Source organism: Chamaea fasciata, unplaced genomic scaffold (genome assembly GCF_029207755.1).
Source record: "Chamaea fasciata isolate MVZ Bird 193981 ecotype frontalis unplaced genomic scaffold, bChaFas1.0.hap1 SCAF_2, whole genome shotgun sequence".
Lineage (NCBI taxonomy): Eukaryota > Metazoa > Chordata > Aves > Passeriformes > Sylviidae > Chamaea > Chamaea fasciata.
Genome location: NW_027094087.1, coordinates 116646488 through 116672695, shown reverse-complemented (window position 1 = coordinate 116672695; position 26208 = coordinate 116646488). Strand labels below are relative to the sequence as shown.

At 59.0% G+C, this 26208-nt stretch overlaps 3 protein-coding genes across 3 annotated transcripts; all 3 read left to right on the top strand.

Moving 5' to 3' along the window:
• The first annotated feature begins 12738 nt into the window (after positions 1–12738).
• LOC136285726 (hemoglobin subunit rho) lies at positions 12739–14262 on the top strand. The gene is made up of 3 exons (XM_066177255.1): positions 12739–13080; positions 13250–13472; positions 14091–14262. The coding sequence occupies exons 1-3, from the start codon at positions 12989–12991 to the stop codon at positions 14217–14219; spliced, it is 444 nt and encodes a 147-aa protein (XP_066033352.1). The 5' UTR covers positions 12739–12988; the 3' UTR covers positions 14220–14262.
• A 2750-nt stretch (positions 14263–17012) lies between these two features.
• Positions 17013–18398, top strand: LOC136285725 (hemoglobin subunit beta-like). Its single transcript, XM_066177254.1, has 3 exons — positions 17013–17177; positions 17279–17501; positions 18184–18398. Exons 1-3 carry the CDS (start codon positions 17086–17088, stop codon positions 18310–18312), a joined length of 444 nt encoding a protein of 147 aa, XP_066033351.1. The 5' UTR covers positions 17013–17085; the 3' UTR covers positions 18313–18398.
• A 1656-nt stretch (positions 18399–20054) lies between these two features.
• LOC136285724 (hemoglobin subunit beta) lies at positions 20055–21581 on the top strand. The gene is made up of 3 exons (XM_066177252.1): positions 20055–20227; positions 20322–20544; positions 21370–21581. Exons 1-3 carry the CDS (start codon positions 20136–20138, stop codon positions 21496–21498), a joined length of 444 nt encoding a protein of 147 aa, XP_066033349.1. The 5' UTR covers positions 20055–20135; the 3' UTR covers positions 21499–21581.
• Positions 21582–26208: the final 4627 nt, after the last annotated feature.

The window sequence follows — 26208 nt, the reverse complement described above, 5'->3', positions numbered from 1 at the left end:
GCCCGGGTCTGTGGGTCTGCAGGTCTGCAGAGCAGCTGACAAGGAGGGAGGTCCCCCCTCGGGGTGGGATTCCTGCCTGAGGGATCATCCCAGGCAGGTTGGGCGAGCTGTGAGCCCCACCACGAGATGGGCTTGCCATGGGTCTGCCCGGGGTTCCCAGGCACAAATGAAAAGGCAGAGCAGAGAATCATGGAAGGGTTTGGATGGCAAGGATCATCTCCTTCCACTCCTGCCATGGCAGGGACACCTCCCACTGTCCCCAGTGTCCAACCTGGCCTTGGGCACTGTCAGGGATCCAGGGGCAGCCACAGCTGCTCTGGGAATTCCATCCCCACCCTGCCAGGGAACAATTCCTGCCCAGGATCCCACCCAGCCCTGCCCTCTGGCCCTGGGAAGCCATTCCCTGTGTCCTGTCCCTGCAGGCCTTGTAAGTAGTCTCTCTCCATCTTGGAGGTGTTTTGCAACTTCAGTGATTCCTGGGGCAGGGAGGTGGTGATATTTATATTTATAGTTATATCTATATTTATATCTATGTTTATATTAATTATATTTATATCATTAATATTTATATTTATATTATTTATATTTATGTCCCCCAGGCCTCCCCAAGGCACGGGGATCCTGCCTGTGGCAGAGGCTTTGCTGAGGTTCCCTGCAAAAGCCTTCAGGTGAATCTCCTCTGCAGAAACTGTGCAGGAGAGAACCCCCTCATGGGGATTCAGCTTCTGGGCTGTCTCCCTGCTCCAGGAAAAGGAGGAATGTGACAAAAGGAAGAACAAGGAGAAAACAGTCTTTTTGTGAAGGTTCTGACATGGCACCAGGAGCCTCTGGGTGCATCTGGCATGGGGCAACCTGTGTGAACCTGTGCAGATGGTTCCTCTCCTTGGTCACCTGGGGAGCCCCCACTGCAGGCTCAGGCCACAGGGTGATGGGGCAGCAGGGACGGGAGCATCCCTCATCCACATCCTCATCCTCATCTGCATCCCACCTCCTTCATCCCACATCCACATCTGCATCCACATCTCCATCCCACTTCTTTCATCCTGCCTCCACATCCACATCTGCATCTCCATCCCACCTCCTTCATCCTGCACCCACATCCACCTCCTGCATCTGCATTTTCCACACACGGCACCTGCCTCTTGCATCCTGCGTCTGCCTCCTGCCTCTGGACTCTGCATCTCATCCCATCTCCTGCCTCTGCCTCCCTCACCCTGCATCCACATCCCGCATCCCACATCCCTCATCCTGCATCCCACATCTCCCGTCCCGCATCTCCCATCCCTCATCCCGCATCTCCCATCCCACATCTCCCATCCGGCATCCCGCATCCCCCACGCCCGTCCCACGCCCGCTCCCGCGGTCCCGGCAGAGGGAACCATCGAGCCGCGCTCCGCGCTCGCCGCCCGCGCCGGGGCAGCTCCGGCCGAGGGCTCTGCAGGACCCCGGCCCCGCTCCTTCCCCTCCGGGGGGGACGGCTCCGGCTCCGGCCCTGCGGGTGTCCCCGGGCTCCCAGTTACCTTCGGGGCTCCCCAGTTATCCTCAAGGCTCCCCGTTGTTCTCGGGGCTCCCCAGTTGCCCTCGGGGCTCCCCAGTTGCCCTGGGGGCTCCCAGTTACTTTCGGGGCTCCCCAGTTTTCCTCAGGGCTCCCAGTTGTTCTCGCAGTTCCCCAGTTGCCCTCGCGCTCCCAGTTGTTCTCGGGGCTCCCCAGTTGCCCTCGGGGCTCCCCAGTTACCCTGGGGGCTCCCAGTTACTTTCGGGGCTCCCCAGTTTTCCTCAGGGCTCCCAGTTGTTCTCGCAGTTCCCCAGTTGCCCTCGCGCTCCCAGTTGTTCTCGGAGCCCCCAGCTGCCCTGGGGGGCTCCCGCTGAGGCAGCGGCTCGGCCGGGGCTCCTGAGCACCCACACGGGAGATGCCGCTCCAGGATCTCAGCCCGGCTCTGCGTGTCCCAGCCTGGCCACCCGCAGGTCCCTGGGGACGGGTCTGGGCACAAGGAAAACCCCGAGTGTTGCTCCTCAGTGCCCAGGGGCTTCTCAGCCGGAGGCTGTTTGGGGATCCGAGGGCTCTCCTGTGGAATTGTCTCGCTCCTTTCTGAGCCCGTGGAAGCCTTTGGTGTGTCCCAAAACTCCTTCCCACGGGATGGGGTCTGAGGACAGCTCTGAGGGGGGCACAGGGGGTCTCACCTGTGGGCAGGCTCTGCCAGGATGTCCCAGGCAGAGATTGAGAGGTGGCACTTGGGGACACGGCATTGGCAGTGCAGGGCTTGGAACGGGACGGCCTTTAGGGTCCCCTCCGCCCCACGGCTCTCTGTGATCCTTGGATTCCAACGGGCCAGCTGACGAGGCTGAGCTGCAGCATGCCCTGGAAGCTCCAGCAGCCTAATTAGTGCCTGCTAATTGTGGACTGGCAGCTGTTTCCAGGTGCAGCCCGAGCCAGGCAAAACGCCCCAGGTGAAGCAGAGACAAAACCAGGCACGACAGAACTTAAAGAGAAAACTTAGAAGAGTAAAAGTGTAAATTTAAAGAGAACCCACCACGTCTGGTTGATGGCTGAGCCCCAAAGCCACTGTCCCCTAAAGGCCCCTGGGCAAACCCGGGAGCTGCTCCCGCTGCCAGCTCCCGTTTGGGCCAGCAGCCCAGGTGTGCAGGGCGGCCCCTCACCTCCTGGTGGCCCTCACCCAGCACCTCACACCCCGGGAGCAGCCTGCCCTCCCTGGGGCTGGTCCCCAGTGGCAAAGGGACCGACACAGAGCTGTGCCCGTGCCGTCCCCACAGCCACAGCAGCAGGGCCCCCGTGGCCACGGCAGCACCCCCAGCCCTGCGCCTCCTCAGTGGTGCTCAGGACAGGACACGACCCTTCCCCGCTGGGTTCAGTTCACTGTGGGGACCCTGAAGGCCCAGAGCAGAGCAGGAGCCTGTCAGATCCACGCCCGGGCCCCATTTGTGCCCTCTCCAGCACCAGAACTGGGATTTCCAGGTCCTGGTGTCCCCCCAGCCATCAGCCAGTGCAGCTGTTCCCTGGCCCTGCTCAAAGCTGCGGGCTTTAACACGTGGGGACTTCCACATGGGGATACCCTCGAGAAGCTCTCCAGCAACCATCCCCATGTCCCACAGAGTGGAAGGAGGAGGAGGAGGAGGAGGAGAAGGTCATCCTCAGGCAGCAGCATCTGAGCTGGCCACTTAAAGCAGCACAGCTCCACTTCAGCCTGCCCTGGAGAGACAGGAACAGTCAGAGCTCCTTTTGGACTGCCCTGAACTTGTGCTGTGCCCCTTCCCTTCCTCCTGAGCCCTGCCCAGCTTTGCAGAGCCTGTGCTGGCTGCTGCAGGGCACTGGGGAAGGGACAGTGGGGAAGGGACAGTGGGGAAGGGACAGTGGGTGCTGCAGGGCACTGGGGAAGGGACAGTGGGGAAGGGACAGTGGGTGCTGCAGGGACAGTGGGGAAGGGACAGTGGGGAAGGGACAGTGGGTGCTGCAGGGACAGTGGGGAAGGGCCTTTTCTCAGCTCCTTTTGTGCCCAGGTGTTCCAGGGCAGCAGGGGCTGGGGCAGGGCACGCACTGCTGGAACAGAGCAGGGCTGGGGGCACAGCCACAAATCACAGAGGGATTAACGGGGTTCAGAGCAGAGGTGGACCACGCTGGGCAGGGGGGAGGCTCCCCGGGGCAGTGGGGCTGGGGCAGTGCAGGACAAGGAAATTTGGGGCAGGGATTTTCGGGGACTGTTGCAGTTTTGGTTTCTTTTTCTCTGCCGGGGTCAGGATTTTATTACATGGGAAACGCAGATGTCGAGTTGAGAACTGGATGTTTATTGTCTCTTATCTATGTACAGACTCACAAGGCGTGAGCTCTGACTGGCAAGTTAGGAAACGAAGGTAAAATGGAGAGCTTCTAACTCTTCCCAAGGTTATTTAAGTGATAATCCCCCAATAACGAGGTGACACCTGTATTATTGATACTTTTGACCCAATAATGACCACCCAAGGCCAGCAATGTGGAACCTCTTCCACCCAATTACAGAAACCCACCCAAACCCATGGAGAAGAAGGAAGAAGAAGGAAGAAGAAGGTGAAGAAGGACTTAGAGAACACCCAAAATCCTCCATCTTGACTCACATGAATTTCTGTACACTAAAACCCCCAAATCCAAGTTTCCAGAATTCCAGCAGGGGCCGGGGGCGCAGGTGCTTCCCACACCTGGCACACAGGAGTGCAAAGCCCTCCTCCCCACGGGGGAGCAGCTGCCCCGTGGCTCCAGCCTCGTGTTTGGGGTCATTTGAGCCCTGTGGTGTAGGGGCAGCTCACCCCCCAGCCCTGCTCTGCTCCCTCTGCCTCCCGTCACACCAGGACCCCAGCCTAGGTCTTACCTCTGGGGGCGGATAAATCCCAGATTAGCAGAGCTCAGCACCAAACCCACATCCAAGACTAGGGATGGGCTGGGAGCCGCCAAACCCCGGCATCTCTGCTGGAAACCCCAGTCACTGGTGGGAGCAGCGGGGTCCCACGGCAGGTGGGGGGTCCTGGGAGACCGAACCAGGTGTGCCCCAGTCACTGTTGCTTTTCTTCCCTCCCCCCTTTAATCCGTGCCTCAGTTTCCCTGCCTGGAAAAAGTGGATTTGCTGCTGTTTGTGTCAAGAGAAAATGGTTTGGTCCTTTTGCATCCCCCAAAGCTCTGTGGTCCCCTGGGCATGAAGCAGCACAGAGGTTTCCCCAGGAAGGTCCCACATTCCGAAGAGGAAGGAAAAGGCACTTCCTGGGGCAGTGCTGGTGCCTTCGGAGCCTCACTCAGGGCCTGCTTGGAAGGGACTTGTGAAAAACGGGAGCTCCTGGGGTGACAGGAGATCCCGGGTGAACTCTGGGCCTTCCAATCCACGGAGCTCAGTCTGGACAGCTTCGTGCCCCCCAACGCAATCCCTTTGTGCTGCGCATCACCCCAAACCACCCTGACCCAAAAGCTCCCCAGCCCCAGTGGAAGATTGGGAGCACAGGTTGGGAACACAGGAGGAGTTTCCCTGGAGCACCCCTGGCTCAGCACCCCCTCCCTGGCCTGGGCTGGGTTGGTCAAGAGGACACTACACCCCCAAACTGGCATCGTTGTCCAGCCAGGATGTGGGTAAAGCCTGGCTAAGGCCATGCTGGACAGGGCTTGGAGCAACCTGGGGTAGTGGGAGGTGTCCCTGCCCATGGCAGGGGGGTGGAAATGGATGAGCTTTGAGGTCCCTTCCAACCCAAACCAGTCTGGAATTCCACGATTACGAGATTCTAATTACAGAATTTAACACATTTTAAAGGAATTCTATTCGTTCTGAGGAAGAATTCATCTTGCTGTGTCCCTGGGCAGGAGCGGGACGGCAAACAAGCCCCTTTCCTGAAGGGGATCTGCCATCCCCTGCCACGAGCATTTCGTGGCGTTCCTGGAGAGCAGCCACTCTGCGTCGTGCCTCAGTTTCCCCACAGGGAGCTCTGCCTGTGGGGAGGGAGCCGGGGGGCCAGGGGGAATGGATCCCCTGGGAGCTGTTCTCTGGGAGGACGAGGACGAGGTGTGAAATTCCCTCTCGGATGGAAAGAGGAGAGGTTTCAACGGCGGCTGTCCCCTTGCACACAGCCGCCCTCCCGGGCTTGGAGCGGGGCAGCAGAGGGGAGGATGGAGAGGAGGGGCTGGATCTCAGGACGTGTCCCACCAGCCCTGTGGGAACGTGGATCTCCTGAGCCTGCCACGGGCTCTGCCCCGCACCCAGGAGGGTCCCGAGCCCCTCCCTGACACAGCACTCAGCAGCCCGTGCTGGGGAGCTGCTCTCCTGCTTCTGCTAAGAAAAAGAAATAATAAATTTAAAAAGCTGCCTGTTTTCCCCTGGCTGCCCCTCTGGCTCAGCAGAAATGTTTTCTGCTGCGTCAGAGTCTGACTCAGCAGAAAGGGGACGCTGCCCTGGGGCCGGGGGCTGCCTTATCACTGCCCGCAGGGCTCCTGTTCGTGCCAGCCCGGTTATCAGCGCCGAGCAGGGCCAGCCTGGGGCCGGCACCGTGACTCAGCACCCTCAGCCTCTGCCAACTCATCCCCCAGTTCGTGATGGGAGAGCCCAGAAACATCCCGTGAACTGTGCTGGCCGTGGCAGCGAGCCCCCGCACCCTGACCCTGGTCCCGGGGCTCCCTTCCTGCCTGGAGGTGTGAAGAGGAGCCCCAACCAAAAGCATCCCCTGGGCTGGGGTGGAGCAGGGTCTGTGAGCCCCGGCCCCATCCCAGCTGCTCTTTGGGACCCCCCAAACGGTGCCTGGTGCTGGGCAGAGCTGAGCAGAGTGTATGAGGACCCCAGGCCAGCCCCTGACTCCCCCACAAGCCCGGGGACCACCGAGTGCTGGGGTGAACCCCGGCTCTGTCCGGGCAGTGGGACAGGCTCTGCCCAGGGCTGCCCCAAGGTTCAGTGCCTCACTTGGGGCAGGGGGAGCTTCCTCCAGCCCCCCAAACAACCACTCAGCCTCCTCAGAGGGATTCCCCCAGGTTCCATTTTCAGAGCCACTTTTGCTGCTTGAAGAAGAGGCTGGTGACAGGATGGGGTCACATCTGGAGTCAGGCCAGGTCTGCCCTCCCAAACCCAGCACAAGAACAGGTCTGGCTCCATCCCTCGCCAGCTTTAAAGGCTGTAAGGGCACAACAAGACACATAAAGGATGTTCCTGGCCCAGCTGGTCCTATGCCACGAGCAGGAGGAGAAAAGTCCTTGCCTGACTTGCTGCCCCTGAAGCTGTCCTCGCACACAGGAAACCTTCTGTGGCCGAGTGCCCCAGGACTGTGAGGTCTAGGACAGCTCTCGTGGTTTCCAGACAATGCTGGGGCTTTTTGTGGAGGTCTGTGGTGAAGGGAACCTTCTGCAGAGCAGCGAGGGGCAGAGCCAGCTCAGCCTGTGGCAGCTGCGGTGCTGGGAGCACTGGTGACACCCCCTGGAGCTCACCTGGCCTGGGACAAAGGATGCTGGAGCCTTGCTGAGAGCCAGGCCCGTGCTGAGGGCTCTGGGGTTCACCTGGCTGAGGGGGCAGCCTAAATAAATGACATTTGTGACCTGCTCTGCCCTCTCTGCTGCCAGCACAGGTTCAGCCAAGCTTTTCAGGTGGCTTTTTTTCAGGTGCTTTTCCTGCAGCACCGCTTGGCTCAGTCTGTGCACGGAACCCTGGACTCCCTCAGTGGCCACGGGGCAGGGGAGCTCTGGGGAGGGGAGAGCAGCCCCATGGCTACAGGGGATGGAGAGCAGCCCCATGGGCACAGGGAGAGCAGCCCCATGGCTACAGGGGATGGAGAGCAGCCCCATGGCTACAGGGGATGGAGAGCAGCCCCATGGCTACAGGGGATGGGGAGGGCAGCCCCATGGCTACAGGGGATGGAGAGCAGCCCCATGGCTACAGGGGATGGAGAGCAGCCCCATGGCTACAGGGGATGGGGAGGGCAGCCCCATGGCTACAGGGGATGGAGAGCAGCCCCATGGCTACAGGGGATGGAGAGCAGCCCCATGGGCACAGGGAGAGCAGCCCCATGGCTACAGGGGATGGAGAGCAGCCCCATGGCTACAGGGGATGGAGAGCAGCCCCATGGCTACAGGGGATGGGGAGAGCAGCCCCATGGCTACAGGGGATGGAGAGCAGCCCCATGGCTACAGGGGATGGAGAGCAGCCCCATGGCTACAGGGGATGGAGAGCAGCCCCATGGCTACAGGGGATGGGGAGAGCAGCCCCATGGCTACAGGGGATGGAGAGCAGCCCCATGGCTACAGGGGATGGAGAGCAGCCCCATGGCTACAGGGGATGGAGAGCAGCCCCATGGCTACAGGAGCAGAGGGAGGGGCTCGCCGAGGAGAGTCCTCTCGCACCCCCTGGTCCGTGTGCTGGTACTCGTTCTGTCCTGGTGTGAATCCTGCCCGTGGGCACCGGGCAGGGACGGGGGAGACCCTGAACCCCTGTCCTGTAACAGCTCCAGCCTGCCCTGAGAGAAAAACATGAGAGGAAAACTCAATGTACCCCAGGGGCAGGAGAGAAGCTCCAGGGAGAGCTCCGAGCCCCTGGCAGGGCCTAAAGGGGCTCCAGGAGAGCTGCAGAGGGACTGGGGACAAGGGATGGAGGGACAGGACACAGGGAATGGCTTCCCAGGGCTAGAGGGCAGGGCTGGATGGGATCTTGGGAATCAGGAATTGTTCCCTGGCAGGGTGGGGATGGAATTCCAAAAGCAGCTGTGGCTGCCCCTGGATCCCTGGCAGAGCCCAAGGTCAGGCTGGACACTGGGGACAGTGGGAGGTGTCCCTGCCATGGCAGGGGTGGCACTGGGTGGGAGTTTTAAGGTCTCTTCCATTCCATGATTCCATGGCAGAGCTGCAGCTGGTGTGACTGAAGTGAGGATGGAGATCTGTCCATCTGTCCCTGCGGCAGTGCAGCCCGACCCCAGCCCTGGGCTGACCCTCCCGTGTCCCCTGAGCCCGGACAGCACACAGCCGGTGCCACCCGGGCCGGGCTTATCCGGGCCCGCAGCCGGGAGGGGTCGGGGCTGCCCGCGGCGATAGGGGAGCAGGGCGGGGGTCCCGCTGATAGCTCCGGGTGTGCGGGGCCGGGCCAGCTCCGGGCACAGCTGCAAAACCCCTCTGCCTCCCTTCCGACCCCCCCGACCGTGTCCCTCCCTGGAGCTGTCCCCTGCAGCGTCCCCTCCAGCCCGGGGCTGAGGGGCTGGCGGCAGCCACAGCCCGAGTCCCTGCTGTGCTGAGAGATGGAACCCCAGCTAGGGCGAGGGGGAAAACCAAACCACCTCCGCCCCAAGCGAGCACGTCCTGCAGGCAGCTTGTCCAGAATAAAAATCCTGCTTTGGCCCATTTCTGCGCGCTTCTGCCTGAGTTCTCGTGGTGAGGGATAACCCAGAAGCAGTTTCACTAAAGCTCAGCTTTCCCCCGGACACCCTGGCTCTAATCCCTCACCTTGTGCCCCTCACCCTGTCACCTCAGTCAGCTCTGGACCCCTGGCCTGTGGCACTGGGGTGGCCCCAGGGCTGGGCACGTCCCGGCGGGTCCCTTTGCAGGGACACAGGGACAGGGATGGACGAACAGGGTCCACCTGTGGCAGGTCTCCTGCTGTGCCCAGCGGGTTCTCGGTGCATTTCTGCTGCATCCAGTCCCCATCCCCCAGCAGTGCCCCCCAGGACCCCCACTCCAGACCCGGGAGATTTCCTACAAAATCAAAGCAATACAGTGAAAGGCTCCAAGTCAATTTAAACCTGTTTGTGTCAGAAGTGAGGCACGTGTTGGGAATCTTGGGGTGGTCCTGTGCAGGGCCAGAAGCTGGAGACACACTGGTCCTTGTAGGTCCTTTTCCAGGAGCAGGAATTTCCCCATGGAAAGGGTGCTCAGGCCTTGGCAGGGGCTGCCCAGGGAGCTTTGGAGTGCCCATCCCTGGGGGTGTCACCTGGAGGTGGCACTCAGAGCTCCGGGCTGGGAACAGGGTGGGCAGAGCTGGGACTGCCTGGGCTGGGAGGGCTTTTCCAACCTCAGGGATCTGGGGATTCTGTCCCTTTCAGCTCAGGATATTCCACGTTTCTGTAATTACAGGGCATGAAGGTCGAGCTGGAGCAGTCAGAGCAAGGGGTGCTCCTCACCTCTTGGAGTCAGACCTAAAAGATACCAAGGGTTAAATCTGGACCCCGAAATGAGAGAACTTTGTTAGGGGCAGAGAGGAATTCCTTTAACCTCCACTGCACTTCCCCTGGTTGTTCCAGCAGAGAAATAAGTAGGAATGTCTTTGTGCCGGGAGTGCCTGGGGCTGAGGGAGACAACTCTCCTTGTGGGGATGACATCCAGCTCTCTGCTCCGAAACTTCAACCTGCCTGGAGTCTCCACTGCAGAGTCCCCACGCCTCTGCTGCCTGTGGTGTCCCTTCTAATGACAAAACTGCATCTCCAGAAATTCTTTTCTACCGTGTTCAGGCAACAGCCAGTCCCAGCCAGGGAAAGTTGCACAAACTGTGCTGATTCAGACACACTCTGCATTTCCCTGGATTCATCCCTGACCACATCCTGAATGGGTTTCGAGCGGCTGCTCTGCCCCATTCCCTAAAGTCTGGGAGCATCTGGCTTTGCTCTGGTGTTCTGGGCACCCTGTGCCAGGGCCTGCCCACCCTGCCAGGGAACAATTCCCAGTTCCCAATCTCCCACCCAGCCCTGCCCTCTGGCACTGGGAAGCCATTCCCTGTGTCCTGGCACTCCAGCCCTTGTCCCGTGTTTTTCCAGGGGTTCCTGATACCCCCTGCTGCCCCAAGCACCATCCCACCACCCCTTAGTGGGTGTCTGTGGTGGTGGGAAATCACCTCGGACCTCCAAGCCAGGCCAAGGCACCAGTCCCACACTGGCCAAACTGGGCAGTGGGGAGCTGTGGGGCAGGACGGGCTGGAGCTGAGGTGTGAATTTACACATTTTGTGTGAATTCCACATTTTGTGGCTGCAAAAGGCCAGTGCCAGGACAGGCTCTCCCCGTGCACAGGCCACAGGACCCTAATCCGATTAAGTGGTTGATTCACCTGCTGTTATTCCTTTGCTGTTGTGCCCATCTGAAGGGATTTAGAGGTTAAAGAGCCACTGTGGGGATAAAACCAACCATTAAAGGGATCAGTACAGCAGGGCAGCATGGAATGGGCCTGTCTGAATGAAAACTATTTCTGTCTCTCTTCCTCCTGTTTCCTTTGCCTTCCTCCTTCCCCCTCAGCTCTTTATGGCCCTCATTAACCATCCATGAGGAGTCATCCTGCTCCTGCGCCAGTTAAACCAGACCCTGATGGGTCACGGTGTGGGGCCAGGCCTGCAGGCTTCTCAGCACAAGCCACGTCTCTTCAACAGACTCCAGAAACCCGGCATTTATTAACCACATTTTAAAAATAACATGAATGCTGCAGATAACACTCTCCTCCAGCCGCTGTGTTTGATGTTGTCCTGCCTGTCCCAGGCTCACCCTCCTGCTCCCTTCCCTGGCATTTCCCTGCTGCTGGTTCAGATGCAGCAGAACAGCATCATTATCTTTTCCCTTCCAAAGTTCAGCCTCGCAGAGCTGAAAATGAATCTGCTATCAGAGACGAGGCGAGGGCATTGCTAAGAGCAGCTCCAGATGCAGCCTGGGTTTTAATTTCAATGCCAGGGGATTGAGGCTGCAGAGAAGTAATAAATGCAGAGGCCACTGAGGCCGTTTCTCGTCGTCCCCAGCTGGGAGAGCAGCTGCCAGCCAGGCTCACGTGAAAGGAACGTCTGCCCGGGGAATTAGGGCCGCACAAAACTCACACATTCACGTATTCACAAATTCCACCACACTCTTTGTAGCCATGTGGGATGCATTTGTGGGATGAATTTGGACAACTTCTGGAGCGCTCAGATCTCTGTAGAGGCGCGGGCGTGTCGTGGCTGTGCTCTGTAGGTGAGGAGCCCCGGGCACCTGGCGATAGCTTTATCTGCCCCACACAGCCCCACTGCCCGGCTATCAGAGCCCGCCTGGGGCTGCTGCCCCGGCCTCTCCCACGGCCCAGAGATGGAAACAATTCATAATGTCCCACGGAACCCTGTGGGGAGCAGCTGAATTGTGACTACAGATGTGAATCCCCCCGTGGATCACGGTGATGGGCTCGTGCCACTGTGTCTGCAGTGAGATCACAGAGTGCGAGGCTGGTGCAGCTTGGGAGGGGCCTTAAATCCCACCCAGTGCCACCCCTGCCACGGCAGGGACACCTCCCACTGTCCCCAGTGTCCAACCTGGCCTTGGGCACTGCCAGGGATCCAGGGGCAGCCACAGCTGCTCTGGGCACCCTGTGCCAGGGCCTGCCCACCCTGCCAGGGAACAATTCCTGCCCAGGATCCCACTCAGCCCTGCCCTCTGGCACTGGGAAGCCATTCCCTGGGTCCTATTTTTGCCTCCCCATGTAAAAAGTCCCTCTCCAGCCTTCCCAGATCAATAGGCCAGTATCAGTCTGTAATTGGAAGATTTCAGACGTCTGGATGAGACTTCTTAAGCTGCCCACAGACAGACCCAAAGGCACACATTCAGAGAATCATGGAATGGTCTGGGCTGGATAATCACCCAGTTCCAGCTCCCTGCCATGGGCAGGGACACATTCTACTAGCTCAGGTAGCTCCAGCCCCATCCAGCCTGGCGTGGAACAACTCCAGTGTCCGTGGTGCTGGCTGGATGCCTGACACCTCAAGCATCCTGGCTTTGCCTGTCTGAGCACGGGAGCACAGCTTCCCCGGAGCCCTGGAAAGCAGGAAAACACCTGTGCAGGTGACAGCTAGAGCCAAACAAAAGCCTGTAGCCAGACCTCGACCTGGTGGGGATGGATGTTGCAGTCCAGGCTGTGACACAGCAGGGTCCTGCCGGCCTCGTGCAAGGCTCTGAATTCCCAGCAGGGAGGGAGCACTGAGGGGCTCCCACTGGGGACACACGGACAGGGCAGAGGAGCCTGTTCACAGCTGCAGCCCACCCTGGCGTCCCACACAGGTGTTCCTGCAAAGCTGGAGCTCAGGAGGAGATGACCTCAGCTTCACCAGCACCATCCCTGGCAGTGTCCCAGGCTGGACAGGGCTTGGAGCAGCCTGGGATAGTGGAAGGTTCCCTTTCCACGGCATGGATGAGCTTTAAAGTCCTTCCCAGACAATTCCCTGGTCCTAAAGCCCCTCTGAGGGGTCCGTGCCTGTTGCAGGGATGGGTGGAATGTCCATGCCTGTGGTGAGCAGGCAGCGAGGCCGCAGGAGAGGGAGATAAGAGGGTCCTGAGCTGGCCTGTTAAGGGCCTCACAGGGCTTTCCTCGAAGACCACACCTCAGAGCAGAGTGACCAGTGCCCAGTGCCCAGTGACCAGTGACCAGTGCACGGCCAGCTCAACCCCCGGGACCCCAGCCCAGGGCCCCGCTGGGGAGGGGCCGGGCTGGGGATAAAAGCCCAGCGGGGTCTGGGCTCAGCTCAGGCTCCGTGTCCTCCTGCAGCCCAGCACAGCAGCCCCACCATGGTGCACTGGACAGCCGAGGAGAAGCAGCTCATCACCGGCCTCTGGGGCAGGGTCAACGTGGAGGAATGCGGCGCCGAGGCCCTGGCCAGGTGGATCCAGCTCCCGGGAGCCTCCTCAGCTGCCCCTGCCCGGGGAACCCACCCTGGGCATGGGCTGAGACCGGTCTGTGTCTGTGTCTGTGTCTGTGTCTGTGTCTGTGTCTGTGTCTGTGTCTGTGTCTGTGTCTGTGTCTGTGTCTGTGTCTGTGTCTCTCCCCAGGCTGCTGATCGTCTACCCCTGGACCCAGAGGTTCTTTGACAACTTCGGGAACCTGTCCAGCCCCACTGCCATCCTGGGCAACCCCAAGGTGCGTGCCCACGGCAAGAAGGTGCTCACCTCCTTCGGGGAGGCCATCAAGAACCTGGACAACCTCAAGGGCACCTACTCCAAGCTGTCCGAGCTGCACTGCGACAAGCTGCACGTGGACCCCGAGAACTTCAGGGTGAGTTGTGTTTGCAGCCTCACGCCCTGTCCCTCCTTCCCCAGAGCACCTCAGTGCCCGGGGGATTGTGAACAGGCATCAATAACTTGTATTTTAGTCACCAAACAGGCCATGGCTTTCTGGAGTGGGAACTGGGGGGCAGGGGAAGGTTGGGAATTCAATAACGCAGGGTAATTAGTACTGGGTTCCGGGCTGCAAGGACAAAGATGGTGACAAACACAGGGAGATTCTCTAAAACTCTGGGGGCTTGTGCAGGCAGGGCTGGAGAAAAGGAACAGGATGTTGGCCTCTGCTTCAGCCTCTGTTAAGCCTGGCTTTGGGGATGTAGAAAGGGGGAGCTCACACGGACCCTCAGGTGAAGGAGATGTGGGGTTTCACAGCAGAAAAAGGAAAGGCAGAGAAATGTCTAGAGGCTGGAAAAACGTGAGAGGAAGCAGGGATGGAGCAGCTGGATGCTGATGCCCACGGTCAGCACCGGGCTCTTGTCCTGCAGCTGACAGACCTTCCCTGGGCCAAGCCAGGAACCCACTGGGGACCCTGGTCCCGGGGTGCTGTGCAGGGTGAAGGGGTGCCCAGCGCCCTGCTGACCTGATTTCCCTCTTGCCTCCCCCGCTGCAGCTCCTGGGTGACATCCTGATTATCGTCCTGGCCGCACACTTCACCAAGGACTTCACCCCTGCCTGCCAGGCCGTGTGGCAGAAGCTGGTGGGGCTGGTGGCCCACGCCCTGGCCCGCAAGTACCACTAGAGCCTCGGGGGGCAGCTGTGTAACAGGCAATAAAAAACGCATTTTCTGGAGTTCTTCGTGTCCTGTGTCTCTGTGGGCTGCCCCTGGGCCCTGGGGCTCTCCTCCTGGGATGTTTGCAAGGATATAAATTTGTAGAGATTCGCTGGTTAGGCAGAAATTTACCCCTCCGTGGTTTGCTGTTGATGTGTTAAGTTGATGAAAAGCATTTTCTGCATCGGTGGTGAAAACTGCTGCAGAGTTTGATGCCTGAAATGTGTAAGATCCCAAGAGCAGGGGGTGAGGGCAGCTTTCAGACAGGATGGGCTGGAGCCTTTTTTTACTCATTTTGGCTTAAGGGAAGCACATCTTTTCACTGGGATTGAAAGATTCTATGTAAGCATCTCAGTTTCAGCAATGTTTTTCCAGGAACAGCCTAAAAAGCAACAAGGAGAGACATGTTGTCATCTCAGAATGATGAAACCTTTGTTTTGCATGATTTAGGAATAAATGTTTTGCCTTTCTACTGGTAGAGCAGGGATTTGCACTTAACCCCTCAGTCCTTCACAGCCAGGCAGGCAAAGGTCCAGCCCCCCTGGCAGCACTGAGGGACTGGGGGAAAAGAATTAGGAAAAAAAGCCCAAAATCCGAATCCCTGCAGCACAGCTCCTCCTTTCACCCAGCAAATGGGCATTTCAGCAGGATTGCAGGAGGTGACACCACTCTCAGCGTCCTGCTCCAGTTCAGAATTTTCCAGCACAGACAAAGCTGGATGGTGGGTGCACCCAGCAGCACCAGAGGCCTGTGGGGGTGCCCAGGGCTGGTCCCAAACCAGCCCCCAGGGCAGTGGCCGGGGACCTCAGCAATGACTTTTCATCTCAGTGTCCCCATCTTGGTCATTCTGTCACTCCTCTCCTGTGGACACGTCCCGGTGGTGATGTGGAGCATGTCCTGCTCTCAGCACCTGGATGTTCCTGTTGTCCAGGCCTAGGGACAGTGACAAGGCGGTGTCACAGAGCCAGTGTGTCCCACTCTCCCAGTGACAGTCATCCCTCTCTGGTGTGACAGAGAAAAGGTACAACCACCAGCCCTTACAATGCAGAAACAGGTCAGGAGAGCAGAGGAGAGCCCTGGATCCCTGGCAGTGCCCAAGGCCAGGTTGGACATTGGGGACAGTGGGAGGTGTCCCTGCCATGGCAGGGGTGGCACTGGGTGGGCTCTGAGGTCCCTCCCAACCCAAACCTTCAGGGATTTTAAAACAGGAACAAAAACACCCTGAGGACGTGCTGGCTAAAGACACAAGGCCCTGCACGTTCTGGAGGAGAGCAGAGGCTGGCCTGGCTCCAGAGCAGAGCCTGGGCACAGATGCCACTGCTGCTGATAAGGCTCTGTAAAGCTCGGCGGGGACACTGCTGCAATCAGGACCGAGGAACTCTGCTTGGGGCAGAAGGGCCCTCGCTGGAGCTGCCTTTGGGAGGGTTTGTCCCTAAAAGGGAAGGCTCTTGTCCGTGGAAGGGGGCAACTGTGTGGCCAAGGCTTGAGCAGCCTGGTCTAGAGAAGGTTGGTTCCCTGCCTGTGGCAGGGGGCGTGGAATGAGGTGATCTTGAAGGTCCCTTCCAACCTGAACCATTCCATGATCCTGTGATTGCCGGAGTTGGGAGATCTTCCACCCGCACCAAAGGGAGCAGCCAGCTGGAAGGATGCTCGAGGGAAGGGTCCTGAGCAAAGTGAAATCCATCCCAGGCTGAGAGCAGGGCTGGCTTTCTGTCTGGGAATGAACTGTCAGGTATTGCTGGGGTTGCACTGGGGGAAAGGAGATCTCCCTTTGACTCTGCAGACTGAAAAAGAGCTACAGAAACTGCCCCTGCTCAGCACATTGAGAGAAACATTTCCCCTCCCAGCCTGTCCCCAGAGAGCTCCCTGAGCAGGCAATCCCAGTGCTGGGAGCTCAGCTCCCCAAAGCCCCCAGCCAGGCTGCTGCCTCCAAGGCAGACAGCAGGGGATTTAAAAACACGCTTTAAATTAACTCTTATAACAATGAATGAAGCACCAGGGTGACCCAAGGCTGGCACTGCCTGGGCTGTGCTTGCCTTTGGTTTTTCCAGGTCTCACGGGGTCCAGGGCTGCTCAGGGCTGCTGCAGTCCTGACCAGGCTCCCCCTGCCAGCCTTGCCTGTGCCTCACTGGGAGCTCGTGTCACTGTCGGTGTCGTGGGCCACTGGCCACAGCTGCCAACAGCCTCTGGGCCAGCCCAGCCCAGCCCACTTAAAATTTCCCCATGGCTCAATAATCCTCAAATGTAGAAGCCCTTGGAATTCTTTCTCGGGGAGCTTAAACTCGTGTTTGTAGCTTATGCCAGCTGGTAAGTGCCCGGGGGCACTGATGCAGCTGCTGGAGAGGCTCTCAGGCTGCGCAGGGAAGCTGTGGCTGCCCTGCCAGGCTGGAGAAACCTGCGACAGTGGAAGGTGTCCCTGCCCGTGGCAGGGGGTGGCACTGGATGGGCCCTGAGGTCTGGGGTTCCATGATTCCATGTGCAAAGAGCACCTCGAGGGATCCCTTGGCAGGAGGGGCTGGTGCTCCCCGGCAGGGACGCGCGGGCTGTGCCACCCCGGAATGCTCCACGGGCTGGAGCCGTGCCAGCTGCTCCACCTGCGCTCAGGGCCGAGGGGACACTTGTCCACCCCCAGACTGAGGGGGGAAAGGGCCTCTCTCCCCCTTGGACAGCATCCAAGGCCCGCTATCTCCCCCTGTGCAGCCCCGCTCCCTCCCCAGCCCCCGGCAGTGCGCTGAGATTAGGCTGAGCCGTGTATAAAAATCCCCGGGGCAGCCCGGGGAGCCACGTCCTCCCCTCCGCATCGCTCAGGACAGCCCGGGAAGCCTCTGCCGACACCATGGTGCACTGGACAGCCGAGGAGAAGCAACTCATCACCAGCCTCTGGAGCAAGGTCAATGTGGCCGAGTGCGGCGCTGAGGCCCTGGCCAGGTAAGTCCGGCTCCTGCTCGGCTGCTCCTGCCCGGGGAAACCACTGCAGCCACTGCAACACCAACCTCTGTGTCTGTCTGTGCCCCTCCACCTCTCCCCAGGCTGCTGATCGTCTACCCCTGGACCCAGAGGTTCTTCGCCACCTTCGGGAACCTGTCCAGCCCCACGGCCATCACTGGCAACCCCATGGTCCGTGCCCACGGCACGAAGGTGCTCACCTCCTTCGGGGAGGCCATCAAGAACCTGGACAGCATCAAGAAATGTTTTGCTCCGCTGAGCAAACTCCACTGCGAGAAGCTGCACGTGGACCCCGAGAACTTCAGGGTGAGGCGTGCCCAGCTCCAGCCTCGGCTGGGCAGAGGGTCTGCAGGGGTCTCAGAGGGGTCTGACAGTCAGCGAGACCTCAAGAGAAAGCCTGGGGCTGCCCGGGAGCCTGTGGAGGGTGGGGGCAGTGGAGGGGACAGGAGAGTCATGTTTGGGGAGGATTTATGGGGCTGGGATCTGTAGGCAGCCAGGCAGGGGAGGTGGATGGGGAGAAAGGCAGAGACAAATGTGTCCTGGTCAGGAGAAACATCTTGAGCCAGGCAGAACGGCAGGAACTGAGACGGGGTTTAGAGGGAAGAGCCGAGCTTGGCTGGGAGGGAGTGGTTAAACCAGGAGGGAAAGAAGCACAGCCCCTTTGGCAGGAGGGTCCGGAGCCCAGGGACAGCCAGGGAGGCTGGGTAGGGATGGAAATGAAGGGGTAAATTCAGCAGAAGCCGAGGGAGGACAGTGCCCTGCAGGCAAAGGAGATGCTCGGGGAGGATCCCAGTGCATGCCGGACCGCGGGCTGTGCCAGGAGCCTGGTGCCCCGCACGGGGCCAGGATAAATCTGAGATCAACCTGAGCTAAATCTGAGATCAGCCTGCTCCTTGCTCCGCTGTGAATCCCGCGGAGAGCCGGGTGCGGCGGTGGGGAGGGACGTGGGGGCAGCCCCAGCTGATGGCTTCCTCTCCCTGCGCTGCAGCTCCTGGGTGACACCCTCATCATCGTCCTGGCCGCCCACTTCGGCAAGAATTTCACTCCCGACTGCCAGGCTGCCTGGCAGAAGCTGGTGCGTGTGGTGGCCCACGCCCTGGCCCACGAGTACCACTGAGCCTCCCGGAGCCTTCCTGCCTGGAGACACTCCCGGGGAATCCTCCTCGGGTTCTGCTGCCTCTGATCACCAAATAAACAGCAGCTGCTCCACCACCGGGAGATGTCTGGTTCCTTGTGGGGATGGGGAGGGGGGGACAGGGGGGCTGGGGGAGCAAATAGTCACAAACATGGGACGACACGAGCCAGGATCTCCTTCATGCACGTGAAACTTGTCCGAGACGGAGATTCCCAATTCCCAGGGGAATGTCCGGGACAAAACCCAAACAAACACCACAAAATACGAACACAAACACTGGCACTTTTTTGGAGACATCGGGTTACGTTGCTTGGTTTGATGTTTTAAGGCTTTCACAGAGTGAGTGGAACTGTGGAACTGCACAAAAATGTGCAGTGGGAGAAATGACAGGGAGATTGGGGCCACAGCCCGGAACTTCCTGCATGAGAGGTTTTGTTGGATTTGGGTTGTTTTTAAGTCATTGTCATTCTTAGATTATCAAAGGCAGAATGTGACAGACACAACCATCAGGGCTCGGTTGGATGGGACTTGGAAGAAACCTGGGCTAGTGGAAGGTGTCCCTGCCTGTGGCAGGGGTGGGACTGGGTGAGATTTAAGGTCCCTTCCAGCCCAAACCAGCCTGGGATTCTGTCATTCCATGGAACACCACAGTGTCGGCTGCAGAGGGCTGACGAGCAGTGTCACCCCCACCCTGAGCAGCGTCCTTTGGCCAAGCCCCCTCCTGCAGTGAGCAGGAACAGACACAAACACTGCTCCAAGGTGATCCAGACCCCTCAGGGCATTCCTGTGCTCCACGAGCTCCATCCCTGTCCCCTGCACCCAACTCCAGCTGGGCACAGGAGCAGCCCCAGGAGACCCAGCTGCCTCTCCCACTGCTCAGGAGCAGCCCTGATCATCCCTGGGTCAGGCACTGCCTCGGGCTGCACATCTGTGCAGATGTTTCTTCTTCCCCATGGAAAGGGTGCTCAGGCCTTGGCAGGGGCTGCCCAGGGAGCTTTGGAGTGCCCGTCCCTGCAGGTGTCACCTGGAGGTGGCACTCAGAGCTCCGGGCTGGGGACAAGGTGGGACTGCCTGGGCTGGGAGGGCTTTTCCAGCCTCAGGGATCTGGGGATTCTGTGGGATCCCAGTAATCCCAGTCTTCCCACCTCTCCTCATGCCCTGTGAGCCAACGCCCTGCAGGCAGTTGGTTTGCCCTGGGTTACAGCATCTCCTTTCCAGCCCTGCCCGACCTTTGCCAAGAAGTCCTTTGAGACAGGAGTTCCCTCTTGGCTGCAAGGCCTTGCCGTGGCTTTAGCAGCGTCATCCTGAAGTTAATCAAACTCTTAAACAGCTGATGGGGAAGCGACGGGAGAACCCGAAGCCTGTCAGGTCCTGCAGGGAGAGGAGAAACTGGTGCATTCACAGGGAGAATCCAAGTCCACATCTGCCTCATGGGTTGGCACCATCCAAGGGGCACCAGGGCTGGCACCTTCCCTGGGGAGGTGCTGCAGAACGTGCAGGGACCTTGCCTGGAGATAATGCCACCCCGCAGCAGGGCTGGAAATCAAAGACGGGGAGGGCGGGGGCCGGCCAAGCCCGGCCGTGCAGGATCTGGGCACCTTGCCCTGGGGCCCCACCCTGGAGCTGGTCCCCTCCCCGGGGGTGCCGGGGCCCCCGGGCCGGCCAATGGAGGGGTGCGGGGGGCCGGGGAGGGGCCCCGGGCAGGGGATAAAAGCGGGGCGGGAGAGCGGCTCCGCAGCGTGCCATCCTTCGGGAGCAGAGCCCAGACTTCCCGCAGCCGCCACACCGACCCTCCTGCCGACACCATGGTGCAGTGGACAGCCGAGGAGAAGCAGCTCATCACCGGCCTCTGGGGCAAGGTCAACGTGGCCGAGTGCGGCGCCGAGGCCCTGGCCAGGTAGGTCCGGTTCCTGCTCGGCTGCTCCTGCCCGGGGAAAACACTGCCCAAGCCATGGGAGCCTTGCTGTGACCGTGTCTGTGTCTCTCCCCAGGCTGCTGATCGTCTACCCCTGGACCCAGAGGTTCTTCGCCTCCTTCGGGAACCTGTCCAGCCCCACTGCCATCCTGGGCAACCCCAAGGTGCAGGCCCACGGCAAGAAGGTGCTCACCTCCTTCGGGGAGGCCGTCAAGAACCTGGACAGCATCAAGAACACCTTTTCCTCGCTGTCCGAGCTGCACTGCGACAAGCTGCACGTGGACCCTGAGAACTTCAGGGTGAGTTGTGCCCCTGACCTGCCCTCCCCTAACCCTGAGCCCACCAGGACAGGGCAGGGCGGGAGGGAGAGGGGCTGGGGGCTGGCAGGAGGGGGAGATGCGGAAGGACAGGGAGGGAAGGAGCCAGTGCAGCTGGAGGGAAGGCACCGCGCAGGCCGCAGGTGACAGGCGCTGTGTGCAGGGGACAGGTGGTGGGAAGGGGAGGACGTGCCTTCAGTGGGGGAGAACTAAGGAAAAGCCGTTGTTGGGCAGGAAAAGGTTTGAGCCAAGGGGGAAGAGAAGGAGCAAGAGCAAAGTTTGGCACAGAGGGGAACAGGGAGATGAGTGAGGAGCAGATGGCGGCTGGATGCCAAAAGCAAAAGAGGGTCTACAGAGAGAAAACTCTGGCTGAGAGTATCTCAGTGGGGAATTAACCCCAACGTTTGTCCCTGGGCTGGCAGAAATCCCCCATGAACTCCTTGTTTGTGCCGGGGTGCTCTGTGGGGCCAAGCACTGGCTCCTGCTGTGCTGGGAGCTCAGCTGGGTCTTCTGCTTGAGAAAAACCCCAAAACCAAGCCAGAAGGGACAAAGAAAAAATTAGTTTTGGAGAATTTAGAAAAATTCTCCAAAAAGCTCCAGAGAATTTTTGGTTACTCTTCTCATACGGCAGCAGAACCTGGACCTTTAGAATAAGAGCAGAGACCAGGTTGAAGGTGCATCTCAAAAGGACTTGGGGGAGGTTTTCAGGACTGCAGATTTCCTGGAGGCTGCCCTGGGTGTGCTGTGAGCGCTTGTGTGGGGATGTGCAGTGCGTTGCTAACCCGGGGGCCGCTCTCATCCCCACAGCTCCTGGGTGACATCCTGATCATCGTCCTGGCCGCCCACTTCGGCAAGGATTTCACTCCCGACTGCCAGGCCGCCTGGCAGAAGCTGGTGCGTGTGGTCGCCCACGCCCTGGCCCGCAAGTACCACTAGAGAGCGGCGGGAGCGCCCGGCAGCGCCGCTGCCTCGCAGCCGACAGCTTCCAACATCCAAATAAAGCCGTCCTGTGAAGCCTCCGCCGCCTCTGTGTGTCCCTGAGGGCGGGGAGGGCTCGGGGAGGGTCACGGAGAATATCGCCGGCCTTTGCTCTGGGTGGGTTCGGTGGTTTTGGTGCGGGATCTGCCTCTGGAAATGGGGTTTTCGGGATGCCGGGTTGATGAAGTCCTGCCGGCCCCGGGGTCACACGCCGGGGACTTTGCACGGAGGAGCGACTCAGAATTTTACTGTAAAACCCGCATGTCTCTCCTGGACAAGGGAAATCGAGAGGATTCGTGGGGGGTTTTTTTCTGGGGGGAGGATAAACAAATTGAAGACTTTAATCTAGCCTGGCTCATCCCTGGCATCAAACCTACCCGGAATGAGCTGAGTCACACGGGTCCAGCAGCCGGCTGGGTGGCGGCAGGTTTTAGATAAACATTTTGCTATCACGGCCTGTCCAGACTTTGTTTATTCACATCCCTCCCACCCTGCGCCGCCCACTCGGCAGTTTGGAGGGGCCTGATTCTGCCAGGAGCAGCGAGTTAATTTCCTGGCTGGGAGTTCTGGGTGGGTTTAGGTGTCTGCAGAGCAGGACTCCTCGGGTAGGGTTTGTTCTTGGCATGGGAAGCACATCTGAGCAGAGCATGACGCGGCAAAAACCATGCCGGGCTGGAGGGATGTGCTCACTTCTCAGGGAGAATGTTGGGCAAAGCCATTCACCCCAGGATTTCTGGCAGCCACCTCTCCCTGTGTTCTGTCTCTGCCTCACCCGCATCTCTGGGCACCCCACTCTCTGCCCCTGACCCGCAGGAAGGTGTTAGAAGCCCCCTGGGACCCAGAAATGCCCTTCCTCAGTCACGACACCCTAAGAAAGTGGCATTTTGTTCCTGCTGTCGAAGTACACACTGAGAAGGAGAGAACATGATTCACATCAAGTCCCAAAGGAGACTGGGCAGGCACAGAGTCACCAAACCCCCAAACGTTTCATGACTTTTCACTGGCTTTGTGACAGATATGAATAGTTTCCTATGAACACGACTGCTCATGGGCTTCAGGCAGAAATGAGTGAACTGTCTGAGCAGGCGAGGTGTCTGGGGTGGGAGGGATGAGGAAAGGGACTGGGGACAAGGCCTGCAGGGACAGGACACAGGGAATGGCTTCCCAGTGCCCGAGGGCAGGGCTGGATGGGATCCTGGGCAGGAATTGTTCCCTGGCAGGGTGGACAGGCCCTGGCACAGGTGCCCAGAGCAGCTGTGGCTGCCCCTGGATCCCTGGCAGTGCCCAAGGCCAGGTTGGACACTGGGGACAGTGGGAGGTGTCCCTGCCATGGCAGGGGTGGCACTGGGTGGGATTTAAACTCCCTCTGAGCCCAGAGCAGTCTGGGGTTCTCATGGTGGGCTCCAGCTGCCATCTCCCAGTGGCTGAGCAATCCAAGCACAGATCACAGCTGTGATTTCTAGAATTTAACACTATTTCCCAAATGCCTTTTCCCACCCATTTTGCCAAAGAGCAACCCTCCTCTCCTGGATTCTGCCCAGTCATTACTCTCTGCTCGTGTTGTGGTCATTCTTTCTTCCTTTCTTTCCCAGGCAGCACCATGTGCAGCTCATTCATCAGAGTTTTGTGATGCTGTGGCAGAACAATCCATCATCCTGCTGGGCTGCACTTCCCACCATTCCAGAGCTGCATGGTGCAATTCAGAGGGACTCGGGAGTTTTCCATCTTTTCTAAATCAGACCCGAACCAAATCTGTGCTGATTGCAACTCCCGGCATCTCTTAAAGAATTCTTATTCAAGTGTTAGTCAGGAGCAGGTGAACCGGGGGACTATCAGGGGTAATTATTTTTATCTGGACTTATCCCCACACTTACCAAAATTGCTGGAGCAGAGAAAGTCCCCAGCTCACCTCTTAGCACAACGAGCCAAAAATACTCTTTGAGCAGCTCTGTGCTGCCCCTGCTGGGGTTATTTCTCATGTATTGATAGGCACCATTTTACACCTCCCGAGGGAATTCTGTCAGGAGTGGCGGCGGCGTGGAGCATTTCAGGAGCCCGAGCTGGTGGGGCTGGAATGCCATCCCAGCACCGGCTGCCCCTGGGATGTGTCTGCTGTGTTTGGCACTGCTGGACGGAGGGGCACTGACTGTGTGCTCGCTCGGATGTCTAAAAGATGCTTCATGGCTTCTGAGAGGTAAATAAAGGCGTTGTTTTCTCCGGGAACTGAGTGGAAATTCCCGAGTTGCCCAAGGAATCTGTGCTCGAGCAGCGACTGTTTCGGGCAGGTTTTGATGCCGTGGCATCTCTCAGAGATATTTGGGCAGAAAATCTCTTTGCCTGTGGCACAAAGGGATCCTCGCAGGTTTCCTAGGATGGCCAAAGCAACGGGTGGGACTGCAGGGCTAGGACCAGCCCTCCTTGCTCTCTTCCACGAGCCCCTTGTGCAAGGCCTGGCAGGGAGCAGGATCCCAACTTTCCTGTCTCACAATCTGATGTCATGGCAACTGCAGCAGTGCTGCAAAGCCCCTCAGAAATAGGCTGTTAAAAGATCTTTGATCCCTTGGTGACTTCGGAGAAAGGGAGGTGGGAAACCCCAGAGGGACCTGTCAGAGCTGATTTTGCCTCATCTTCCCTTTGTTCCGCCCCCTTGCCTCCTCCCCGCTCTGTCAGTGCCCTTCCAGCCCAAGTTCTCTGCAGCAGAGACCCAGACACGTGCAGGAATCACTTTGCTGAGCTGCTGCTGCTGCTGTGTTTCTCTTTCCTACCACAAGCCTTGCCTGAAGTTCAGGAGTTCTCACTGCCTGGAACACAGGGACCAGACCCTCCTGCGGTTGGACTTTGTCGGCAGCGTTTCCATCCCGGCTCCCTCACCCTTACCTCGCCCAGGTGAGGTGAGGGCTGCTGTGCACACAGGTCACCCCCTCCTCCTCGTCCTCCTCGTCCTCCTCGTCCTCCTCATCCTCCTCCTCAGCCCTTTCCCTGCCCTCTCTTCGCCACGATTTGCCGTGGGAAGACTTGACTCTTGTCAAGCATGTGGAGAGGGGAGCGTGAGGTTTTTGCACTGGACTGACAAGAATCCCAGAGGCTGGAAAAGCTTGTCCCAATTTTTACCCATTTTTACCAACACCACAACAGTGGGTGATGCACAGAGTGAGTAAATCCATGTCCTCGTTTTGTGTTGCAGAGGATGAGGATGCCGTGCACGTCCAATTCAAATACGATTGCACACTCAGATTCAAACACTTGATTTATTTTCCTGTTGAAGGCCGTTAGAGCACGCTGGAAAGCTGTCCACTAATTTAACTCACCAAGCTAATTACTGAGCTGCTGGATTGAGGAGTGGAGGTGCAGATGTCTGAGACGTGGGGCAGTTGAAAATACACCAGTTCCATTTCTCACGGCGTGCTGGGGAGTTTAGCCCTCAGTTAAACAATGCCAAGTCCCCTGTTTACATAAACAGATTGAGTGTGAATTCCTTGGATGCTGGGGGCTGGGAAAGTTTAATTTCTCCCACACCAGCCCCTAAAAAAGAGCAGCGGGCAGGTCAGGAACTCATCAGTGTCAGCTTGAGGGGCATTTGATAACTTGCTTTTAATTTTTTCCTTACAACCCCAAAGGCAGCGTTCTGCACTGAAAGCTGGAGCCCTTTCAGCATCTCCTTTCTGTGGTAATTTGTATTCCACGGAGCACAGCAGGTCCCAGAGGGGGCTGTGGGCTGGGCTGGCAGCCCTGGGCTGGCAGTTCTGCAGGAGGGACGAGCACTGGGTTTGTGCACGTGTTGCCTAATTCTCCTCACAGCTGTAGCTGCAATGACAACGTTCCTGACAAGAATTAGAGCTGCTGTGTATTTTCCTAATAAATATGGACTGAAATGCCCGGCACTGGGAGCGGCTGGGGTTATGGCAATGGCAGCAGCAGCTGGAATAGTGAACAAAGTCGGAAATGAGGGGAACAGAAGTTCTGGGTTTGCCAAGGCCTCACACCTGTAAGGGTGGCCCGTGCCCTCGGGGGCCAGCGTGGGTGACAGGTAAATTCCGGTCACTGCTGCTGTTCCTGTGGCTCCTGGGAGCACAGCTCCACCGTGCCAGGTGCTGCACAGGCACAAAGCAGGGAGACAACTGCAGCCTGTCCCCTTTTCCTTCCCCTGAAGGCTGAGGAGGGACAGCAAAGGGGGCAGGTGGGGGACAGGAGGACCAGCAGAAACACGGAATGGTTTGGGCTGGGAGGGACATCACTCCTCTCGTTCCACCGCCCTGCCATGGGCAGGGACGTGTTCTGGACTCTGTGGGACAGTGGCTCCAGCTGCACGGGCCCCCACATCATGGATGGCCCAGATCCCAAATGCTTCCAATGAAATCCCTTTGTGGGGGCAATGGGGGAAACTGGGGTGGCCGTAGGGGTCCTTTTGCTCTGCCAGGGCAGGCATGGAGGGCACAGGGAACTCCCAGAGCGTGCACAGGACACCAGGGCAGGCTCTGGACTGCTAACAGCTGTGCTCTGTGTTCTTACAGGGGTGCTAAAGCCTCGGCTCCACACAGAGAATGTGCTTCCTTCTGCTGCAACAAGATTTGTACAACGCCCCCGAGCCCCCGCGAGTGACACCTGACTGTGACAGGGCGTCACTGGGGTCACACAGCCCCAGAGAAGGGAGTCTGAAGAGCACTCCTG